Source organism: Arachis hypogaea, chromosome 9 (assembly GCF_003086295.3).
Source record: "Arachis hypogaea cultivar Tifrunner chromosome 9, arahy.Tifrunner.gnm2.J5K5, whole genome shotgun sequence".
NCBI classification, from domain to species: domain Eukaryota; kingdom Viridiplantae; phylum Streptophyta; class Magnoliopsida; order Fabales; family Fabaceae; genus Arachis; species Arachis hypogaea.
Window position 1 is genome coordinate 119,931,060 of NC_092044.1, and position 10,740 is coordinate 119,941,799.

The 10,740-nt window shown below is 49.1% G+C and overlaps 1 protein-coding gene across 1 annotated transcript; it reads left to right on the forward strand.

Moving 5' to 3' along the window:
- Positions 1–879: 879 nt before the first annotated feature.
- LOC140175252 (uncharacterized) lies at positions 880–4,773 on the forward strand. Its single transcript, XM_072202216.1, has 3 exons — positions 880–1,232; positions 1,296–2,857; positions 3,218–4,773. Exons 1-3 carry the CDS (start codon positions 880–882, stop codon positions 4,771–4,773), a joined length of 3,471 nt encoding a protein of 1,156 aa, XP_072058317.1.
- The last annotated feature ends 5,967 nt before the right edge of the window (positions 4,774–10,740 follow it).

Genomic DNA, 10,740 nt, shown 5'->3' on the forward strand with positions numbered 1-10,740 from the left:
CGGGTCGGCCCGACCCGATCTCCACCCGACCCGGTCACGTGCCCTCCAACCGACCCGGGCACGCGTCCTGTACGGCTCGCACGTGGCTGCAGGACAACGTCCTCGAAAATATGGGCCTGTCCTCGTCTTGGGGCCCACTACTGACATGTATATAAGGGGAAGATTGGCTCTTCCCCCGAGGTATGTCACTTTCCCACATCATTCCCCCTGCTCGTACGATTTCTGACTTAGGCGTCGGAGTGTCTTTGCAGGTGGCACCCCCCCTCGTCCATTCACCAACCCAAGTGCTCGTCAGCTCGATTAGCCCGCTACCAGTGTGACCCTAGTCAAGGCGTCCCCACCTATCCACCCTCTCACTTGTACTCCCGACCTGTCTGGAACCCGATTACCGAACATTGGCGCCGTCTGTGGGGACCCTCTTTGCCTGAATGGAAGTCGCGCCGGGCCCCTGCGACCGAGCTCGAGTAGCCGGAGCGGAGGGGGCAGCCTCCGTCGCCTCACAACGAGGAGGCCGGAGATCCCCCCAACAACACGCGAGAACCCGACCGTTCGGGGGAACGGGCGGCGATAGCGCCATAATAATGCAGGAGCTACGCCACAGAGTCCAGAACCTTGAACGACAGCTAGCCGACCGGGAGAGGGATGGATGGTCTACCGATCCAAGCTACACCCCCGTCTCCCGGGGGCGAGGAGGAAGAGAGCTCTCACCGAAGCCACTCACGGCGTATATCTGCATCCCGGACGGAAACAGAGGAATCACCTATTCCAAGAAGACGGAACGACACGGTCATCTACTCTCGCGGCAGACAAACTCGCCGAACGACAAGAGGTCGTGAGGACGGAGAAGGGAAAACCGAGAGAACACGACAACCTGTGATAATGGGTGCCACGCCGTTCCACCGATCTATCCTCGAGGTCCGGTTGCCGAAACACTTCGACAAACCGACGGACATGAGGTATGACGGAACCCAAGACCCTCTAGAACATCTCACGGCCTTTGAGGCTAGAATGAACCTAGAGGGAGTAGGCGACGAGGTAAGGTGCCGCGCCTTCCCGGTAACCTTAGCAGGACCAGCGATCAGATGGTTTAATGGCCTCCCTCAAGGCTCCATTTACAGTTTCCCGGACATCAGCCGCGCCTTCCTGGCCCAATTCACAACACGAATAGCAAAAGCCAAGCATCCTATCAACCTTCTCGGGGTAACCCAGAGACAGGGAGAGCCGACCAGAAGGTACTTGGATCGGTTCAACGACGAATGCTTGGAAATCGACGGCTTAACCGACTCGGTGGCCAGTCTCTGCCTGACGAATGGCCTCCTCAACGAGAACTTTCGAAAACACCTTACCACGAAGCCGGTTTGGACAATGCATGAAATCCAGACGGTGGCGAAGGAGTACATCAACGACGAGGAGGTCAGCCGAGTAGTGGCAGCCAATAAGCGGCAGCCCGGTTACGGCCAGGCTCGGCAGTCCGGAGGAGACGGTGAAAGAACAAAGGAAAAGGCTAGAGAGGAGGCATCGAACAAGGCACCTAGGCCGTTCCCTCGAGTTGGGAAATTTACTAACTACACTCCACTCGCCCTTCCCATAGTGGAAGTTTACCAACAAATAGCTGATAAGGGAATTCTTCCGAAACCCCGACCACTCAAGGACCGCACGGGTGGAAACAAGAACCTTTATTGTGATTACCATAAGGGATACGGCCATCAAACACAGGACTGTTTCGACCTGAAGGATGCATTAGAACAGGCGATAAGGGAAGGAAAACTAGCAGCGTTCTCCCACCTCATCAGGGAGCCGAGAAGGCGTTATCGCGACCAGGACGAGGAAGGCAAGACACGCTCGGCCAAGCGGCGACAGGAGCCCGAAGATAGAGACCATGGCCTCACTGTGATAAACGTGGTAACGGCAAAAAACGCCGCACCAAAGTCCCGGTCGGCACACAAGAAGGACGCCAAGATTCTGGCGATCTCATCTCAACCAGTGCAAAACACCAAAAAACCCCCATCCATTTCTTTCGGCTCAGAAGACCAATGGTTCAGCGACGCCCCGGAAAACCCACCCATGGTCATAACGGCCAGGGTGGGAATCGGCCTCGTCAAACGGATCCTTGTCGACACTGGAGCTGATTCAAACATCATGTTCCGCAACGTGTTCGACGCACTGGGGTTAAAGGATGCCGACTTAACGACCCACCAGCACGGGGTCATCGGGTTAGGCGACCACTTCATCAAACCAGACGGAGTTATTTCCCTACCGATCTCGGTAGGACAAATACGAGGCCGAAGATCGGCGATGGCCGAATTCGTAATCCTTCGAGACTCCACAGCCTACAACATCATCTTGGGAAGAAAAACAATCAACGATTTTGAAGCCATAATCAACACCAGGTTGTTAGTTATGAAGTTTGTCACCGATGATGGATCCATAGGGACCATAAGAGGAGACCTCGAGACGGCGGTCGCTTGTGACAACGCCAGCCTTTCCCTTAGAAAGAAGTCCAAGGAAGCATCTGGCGTATTTCTATCCGACCTTGATGCCAGAGTAGAGGACAAGCCGAGGCCGGAACCAGAAGGGGACCTGGAGAAATTTAGCATCGGGGACGAAGGGGAGAGGTTCACATTCGTAAACAAGAACCTCCCACATGAGCTGAAGGAGCCTTTAATTGAAATGATAAGGGCAAACAGAGACCTGTTCGCATGGACGCCAGCTGACATGCCAGGCATAGATCCACAAATCATCTCACATCACCTAGCCGTCAAGCCGGAAGCACGCCCAGTGGCTCAACGGAGAAGAAAGATGTCGGCAGAAAGAGCAGAGGAGGTAGCCAAGCAAACGGCCGGCCTCCTAGAGGCAGGTTTCATACGGGAAGTAGACTACTCGACGTGGCTCTCAAATGTGGTGTTAGTGAAAAAACACAATGGCAGGTGGAGAATGTGCGTGGACTACTCTGACCTTAACAAAGCATGCCCCAAAGATTGCTTCCCACTCCCCAACATAGATGCACTCGTTAACGCTGCGGCGGGGTACCGGTATCTGAGTTTCATGGATGCCTACTCTGGTTACAATCAGATACCGATGCACCGACCAGACGAGGACAAAACGGCGTTCATAACTCCAGGAGGAACGTTCTGCTATAAGGTAATGCCATTTGGCTTGAAAAATGCAGGGGCAACGTATCAAAGGCTGATGAACAGGATATTCCACAACCTCATAGGAAAAACGGTCGAAGTTTACGTGGACGACATCCTGGCAAAGACAACACGACCTGATGACCTCCTAAACGACCTGGCAAGCGTATTTGCGTCCCTCCGTCAACATGGTATGAGGCTGAACCCCCTCAAATGCGCCTTTGCCATGGAAGCCGGCAAGTTCCTGGGATTCATGATAACTCAAAGAGGGGTAGAGGCTAACCCGGAGAAGTGCCAGGCAATACTTCAGATGAAGAGCCCGGGATGTATCAAGGACGTCCAGAGGTTGGCAGGAAGGTTGACATCACTCTCTCGGTTCCTCGGAGCCTCAGCGGCAAAGGCCCTGCCGTTTTTTAACCTCATGAAGAAAGGGATGGCGTTCGAATGGACACCAGCGTGCGAAGAAGCCTTTCGACACTTCAAGGAAATCTTGGCGGCACCCCCCGTTCTCGGAAAGCCAAGAGACGGGGAACCACTATACCTGTATCTCGCCATAACAAGCGAAGCCCTGGCCGCAGTGCTAGTACGGGAGGACGGGAAAACCCAACAGCCAGTCTACTTCATAAGCAAGGCTCTGCAAGGAGCAGAATTAAGATACAGCAAGTTGGAAAAGCTAGCCCTAGCGCTCCTAACTTCCTCGAGAAGGTTGAAGCAATACTTCCAGAGTCACCAAGTGGTCGTCAAGACAGACCAAGGGATTAGGCAAGTTCTCCAAAAACCCGACCTGGCGGGAAGAATGATGACTTGGTCCATCGAACTCTCCCAATATGACATACGATACGAGCCCCGGCAAGCCATCAAGGCGCAGGCCATGGCGGATTTTTTGGTGGAAGTAGCAGGAGATCCAGGCGAAGACATAGGCACACGGTGGAAGCTCCATGTGGACGGAGCCTCCAACCAGACCTACGGAGGAGCCGGGATCATCCTAGAAAGTCCAAACGGGGTCGTATACGAACAGTCGGTCAGATTCGAGTTTCCCATCTCGAACAATCAAGCAGAATACGAAGCCCTTATTGGAGGCTTAACCCTAGCAACAGAGGTCGGCGCAAAAAGGCTGGAAGTATGCAGCGATTCCCAAATAATCACTTCCCAAGTGAACGGCAGCTACCAAGCCAAGGACCCCCTGTTGCAGAAGTACTTGGAAAAGGTCAAAAGCTTGAGCCAAAAGTTCGACGAGGTCACGATCCAGCATGTACCCAGGGAAAGGAACACACGAGCAGACCTTCTATCAAAATTAGCCAGCACCAAGCCAGGGGAGGGAAACCGATCTCTCATCCAAGGCATGACAAGGGAACCCGCGATCACACTACACATAGCGACCCTAAGTCCTTCATGGCTAGACCCCATCACCAACTACCTAGAACACGGCCAAGTCCCTGGTGACGAAAAGGATGCGTTGAAATTAAGGAGGGAAGCGGCCAAGTACGCTGTCATCCAAGGACAGCTGTTCAGAAAGGGACTCAGCCAACCCTTACTGAAGTGCCTACACCCCGACCAAACGGACTACGTCCTCAAGGAAGTCCACGAGGGCTGCTGTGGGCACCATATCGGAGGAAAAGCCCTAGCAAGGAAGTTGATCTGAGCTGGATACTACTGGCCGACGATGATGGCAGATTCCAAAGAGTTTATCAAAAAATGCATAAAGTGCCAACAGAACGCCAATTTTGCCAAAGCACCGGCAAACGAGTTAAGCTTGCTGACGACTTCTCGGCCGTTCGCTCAATGGGGAGTCGACCTCTTAGGGCCCTTCCCTGTCGGCCCTGGGCAGGTCAAATATCTCATAGTGGCAATTGATTACTATACCAAGTGGATAGAAGCCGAACCATTGGCTAGCATATCCTCAGCCCATTGCAGAAAATTCATGTGGAGGCAGGTGATAACACGATTCGGCATACCAGAAGTCGTCATCTCGGACAACGGCACACAATTTACTGACAAAAAGTTCACGGGATTTCTCAACGGCCTAGGAATAAGGCAAAAGTTCTCTTCGGTAGAACACCCTCGGACGAATGGACAAGTGGAGTCCGCCAACAAGGTTATCCTTTCAGGGCTAAAGAGGAGGTTGGACAACAAAAAGGGTGCTTGGGCCGACGAACTGGCATCAGTCCTCTGGTCTTACCGAACAACCGAGCAGTCCTCCACCAAGGAAACCCCTTTTCGGCTAACATACGGGGTGGACGCGGTAATACCCGTAGAAATCGGAGAACCAAGCCCACGGCTCCTTTTGAAGGGGGTAGAGGAAGCCGTAGAAAAGGACCTGATAGAAGAAGCCCGAGAAATGGCCCACTTGACAGAAACGGCGCTAAAACAAAGAGTGGCGCTCCGCTACAACACCAAAGTACTCAAGAGGGAATTCGAGCCAAACGACCTCGTCCTGAGGCGAAATGATATCGGCCTGCCGACCCCCGGAGAAGGCAAGCTGGCGGCTAACTGGGAAGGCCCATTTAGAGTCAAGAAAGTGATGGGAAAAGGAGCATACAAACTAGAAAGACTCGACGGCAAGGAAGTCCCGAGAACTTGGAATGCGGACAACCTTAGAAGATTCTACTCCTAGAAGACGGAGCGACCTGCCGACTAATCTAGCTAAGTAGTTAATTCGTCATTTGAACTTCATAGTAACTTTCAAGTCTTTTATGTGGATACCGAATAAGATACACTTGTGCGAATTCTCCGTTCTATCTTACCTCCGTTTTTCAGATAAATCATCTTGTCATGACTAGCAACGACACCCAACCCGGGACTGATCACCCCGGGAGGTATTCAACTACCGTTGTAACAAGCAACTACACAAGAGCCCACGGGCCGCCGATATAAACAACTATAAACCAAAAACGGTTACTAAAAACGACGACAAAATCGGACAAGTAAGAAAAACTTCATTAGACAACACGAGCAAACGACCAAAGAGTCATTGTTCACAAGCCAATATTAAAACGGCAAAGATTAAACTGTTCGTAAGCCAAAACGGCTAAAAACAACTGTCTACAAGCCAAAACAAAACGGCTAAACAAAAACAATGGAACAAAGAGTTCATTTCTTCGGAACATCAACAACCTGGCCATCCTTAATAATCTTAAAAACGCCAATTGCCGACGTGTCGAACTCGGGGGCAACAATTTTGATTTGGGCCTTCAGGGCTTCCTCGGTGCCCAAAATCGCGCCTTTACCCTGTTTAACGACGTCTTTGTACTTGGCCTTCCATGTTGCCAGTTCGGCCTCCACGGCCCGCTTCCCCTCCTCGACTTCGGCCGTACGCTTCTGCGCCTCGCCGACCTGTTTCTCCAGAGCCATCTCACGCTCGACCAGACGTTCAATCGTTGCGTCCGACTCTTTCTGTTTCTTCTCGGCAGCTGTTAACTTTTGTTCGGCAGAGGCAGCTTTCTGCTCAGCGGCGGTAGCCTTCTTCTCGGCGGCGTCCAACTTCTCCGAAGATTGAGTCAACTGCTGCCGGAGAGTTTCCACTTCACTTTTCAATTCATTGTTGGCCTTCCCAGCGGAGGCCAACTTCCGACGAAGAGACTCCATCCCGGACAACTCGAACTCGGCCTTCCGAGCAATAACCGCACCGCGCAGAAGAGTGAGGTACATCCACCTCGCCTGCCCGGCAAGGGATGACTCATGGAAATATTCCTCCGTACCAGGGATCAGCTGGGTGTCTATAAATTTTGAGGCGTCGAAATTCCTTTCCATAACGGTAAGGACACCCTCGGGACTGGACGACGCCGTGGATGTCTTTTTTCTCTTTCTCTTCAGGTTAGAGACCTCCACCACCTCCTCCTCGTCATCTGATTTAGGCACCGAACCCCCAATCCCGGCAACCTCACGGATAGGGGAAACACGGACCGCCTTGCCACCTTCAACCGAGGCGCCCTGAGCCGAGGTCTCGACCTCGTCGGTTGCGGCCCCCTGTTCGGGAACATCCTGGCCCTCCGGGGGAGCATTAGGCCCCTCGGAGACAGGCTGCTCGTCACCTTCCTCGTCGTCGCCGCCGGCAAGAAAGGTTTGAAACAGATCGGCAAGGCCCGTCACCGACGCAGACATATCTACTGCAAGAAACCAAAGAAGGTCGGTTAGTCGTCACACAATATCAATAAAGGGAAAAAGATAAAGCATAAAGTAAAGAGCTTCTCACAAATATAATTACGAGCGGAGTCCCGATCACCCATGAGGAGGTGGGGATTTACTGGGTTCTTCCCAAAAACCGCGTTTAGCACCTCGGCAATCTGCTGATCTTCTGCCGACATGTTTTTGTAAACTACCTTAATAAAACTATTGGCTCCTGCCCCGAAGCTCCAATAAGTCGGGATGAGCCGTACCCCCTCCAGAGACAACCAAAAGGGGTGGCGACCTTTGGCCGGACGGACTTTAAAATACTTATCCTTAAACCCATGGTAAGAATCTTCGAACAAGCCGAAGATCTTCCGACCCTGAGCAGCCCGGAAGGACATGAACCCTTTCCTATGTTTCCCCTGCTTGGAAGGGTTCGTGAGGGTGAAGAAGAAGAGGAAGACATCTACGGACACCGGCAGGTCGAGATATTCACAAACCATCTCGAAACAGCGGATCAAAGCCCAACTGTTCGGATGCAACTGCGACGGTGACACGGAAATTCGGTTTAAGAGCGCCATTTGAAAGGCGGAGAACGGAATGCAAACTCCGACTTGAGTGAACATGGCCTTGTAGAACCAAATCCAGTCGGCAACCCGGCTGGGTTGGAAGTTGATTTCATACAACCGCTCGTGAGCAGCCGGGACGAAGGCGTCATAATTGGCCTCCTCGTCAGTCCCGCCACACAAATACCCGGCTTGTCGGAACTCGGTGAGCTCCTCCTCGCTCATTTGGTTGGGTGAATCCCTCACATCTGAGACGACCCAAGCATACTGGTCGTAAGCCGCAGGGTTAACGGATGCTCGGGAGACCGTGCGGGCCATACCTACATGGGGGTACCATCCAGTTAGTCTAAGAGATCGGTCGCTCAGGCCGAAAACAAACACCACCCCCCACGATTTCCCGACTAAAGGCAAACAAGACTAAGTCTAAAGGAACGAGAAAAAGCCTACCCTAGAATGGTACTTTCCCCCCTAACACGTCTACTCGCAACTAAGGCTACGCAGTAATATCAAAAGAACCAAGCAACAAACATACCAAAAATAATACCTAAAAGGAGGAATGATTCGAAAATTACCTAAGTTGATGATTGCGAGTCTGGAAAAGTGCAAGGAACACGAACGGAGGCACCACAGCAACGCCTTGGAATCTTGTAGCAAGGAGGAAGAAAGGAAGAATAGGGAATGTGAGAAAAGTGTAGAAATGTCAAAACCGATCGTTTAAAAACTACCTCCAGAGCGCCAAACACCTGGGGGCAGAATGGGCTTTTCAAAAGGGGTTTTTCACCCCATTATGAGCATTTAATGCTCGGTGCGGGAAACGAAGCGATGAAAACGGTTGCTTTGAGCAACCAAGAGACGCGCGTGGAGACACAACCTCCCAGCGATCAGCCGACCAAACGAAACGCGAAGACGACACGCCATTGGTAGCTCCTACGACTACCATTGGCGCGTGGGGGCTCTGTTACGGCCTGGCCCAATAACCGCACGGGTCGGTCCGACCCGATCTCCACCCGACCCGGTCACGTGCCCTCCAACCGACCCGGGCACGCGTCCTGTACGGCTCGCACGTGGCTGCAGGACAACGTCCTCAGAAATATGGGCCTGTCCTCGTCTTGGGGCCCACTACTGACATGTATATAAGGGGAAGATTGGCTCTTCCCCCGAGGTATGTCACTTTCCCACATCATTCCCCCTGCTCGTACGATTTCTGACTTAGGCGTCGGAGTGTCTTTGCAGGTGGCACCCCCCCCTCGTCCATTCACCAACCCAAGTGCTCGTCAGCTCGATTAGCCCGCTACCAGTGTGACCCTAGTCAAGGCGTCCCCACCTATCCACCCTCTCACTTGTACTCCCGACCTGTCTGGAACCCGATTACCGAACAATTTATTATATAAAATTTTGATATAATAGAACAAAAACCAATACAATAAATATATTTATTAATATTTTACTTATTAGGTAAGTATTTAGCTTATCACATCAAAATTTAACAAACCGCAAAATAAACTAATAACCATATAAATTAAAACTAGAATTTAAACTAACCAAAAATTAAAAATAGAAACTTATAAATAATGAATAAAAAAATATTTTATTATTAATGAAAACCTAAAATCCAACAAGCTCTTTTGTCAAATTAAAAAAAAATACACAAAAATAACCATTTATCCAAAAATAAAAAGAAGAAAAAAGGCTGAGAATTATATGGTAGTACCCTAGAAGGAGAGTAGGTGAATGATTTAGAGCATAGGATATGGAAACTTGCCACGTGCGAAGTGTGGTGAAGCTTAGCTTGGGAGCACGTGGCTGAGTGTACTGTGTTATCGGATGAGTACTCCCTCTCGTGATGTGAGTACAGTAAAGAAAACAAGAGGATCATTGATGGTCTTTTTGGAGGCTTTATAGATCCCAAAATAGAAATTCATCAGCCAATCAATATTTTTTGGAAAAATAGAATCCAAATAATTACACCTTTGTCACTTCTTTCTTTTTTATTTTTTTAGTTATTATGTATATTAGAAATGTGAAAAAAAAACATGAATATAGCAATTATTTTAGGACAATTGAATTTAAGTCACTATCAAAATTGTACATATAATACTAGCGTTTATATACACAAATGAGACCACTCCCACAAAGTGAAGTGATGATTCAGTTTTTTGTGTCTCTGCATTTTCAAGGTGATAAGTCAAATAAATGTGACTCCACTTGACATGGAAAGGAGCTGTCTCCACCAAAGAAACATTCACTAAAGAAAGATGGTATTGTGCGAGAATCCAAAATTATGTTAATGACGAGAATCCAAAATTATATTAATGACACCGTTCCTTTTTAACTCTCTTAATTTCTTAATTCACTATACAACTAAATTATAACATATTTTCGTTGAAATGACATTTTAATTCATTACTCAGACTACTTAGTAAAATTGATGGCATTCAACAATGAGTCAAATTGCCAAAAATCCACAATTGACAATAATTGATGACCAACCCTACAAATAAAGGCTACTACCCTCTATTCTTTCATCAATTTTTGATCTGATGCAAGTTAGAGTAAAACAATAAAAATAAAAAAAATTACTTCCAAGGTATTTGATAAACTTCGAACGTACAGAAGATTAGAATAAATCAAAAATGAAAATAAAAGTCCATTACCACTTTAGACTCCAATATGGCTCATATTTGCTGCCTAAACTATACACTTTAAGTATACTTTTAATGCATTCATCATTACTCCCTTACTTTAGTATTCAATCCATCAAGTTCTATTTAGTTTTGTTAAGATTAAATTATATCATGTTTCTTTCGGTGCAGGAAAACCTTCTAAAAATTAATATATGTCAAAACTCTATAAAAAAGTATAATCCACAATGCTTTCTTAGCATATAACGTCACGTTATTGATGGAATACAGTACGAGATTAGAAAAAGCAGAAAA

Excerpts from the sequence above, each read along its gene's own strand:
- LOC140175252 (XM_072202216.1), top strand. The coding sequence starts at position 880 with ATGGGTGCCACGCCGTTCCACCGATCTATCCTCGAGGTCCGGTTGCCG. Across the intron at positions 1,233-1,295 it reads CAGGGAGAGCCGACCAGAAG|TCTCTGCCTGACGAATGGCC; the intron begins GTACTTGGATCG and ends CTCGGTGGCCAG. Across the intron at positions 2,858-3,217 it reads GGCCGGCCTCCTAGAGGCAG|GAAAAACGGTCGAAGTTTAC; the intron begins GTTTCATACGGG and ends ACAACCTCATAG.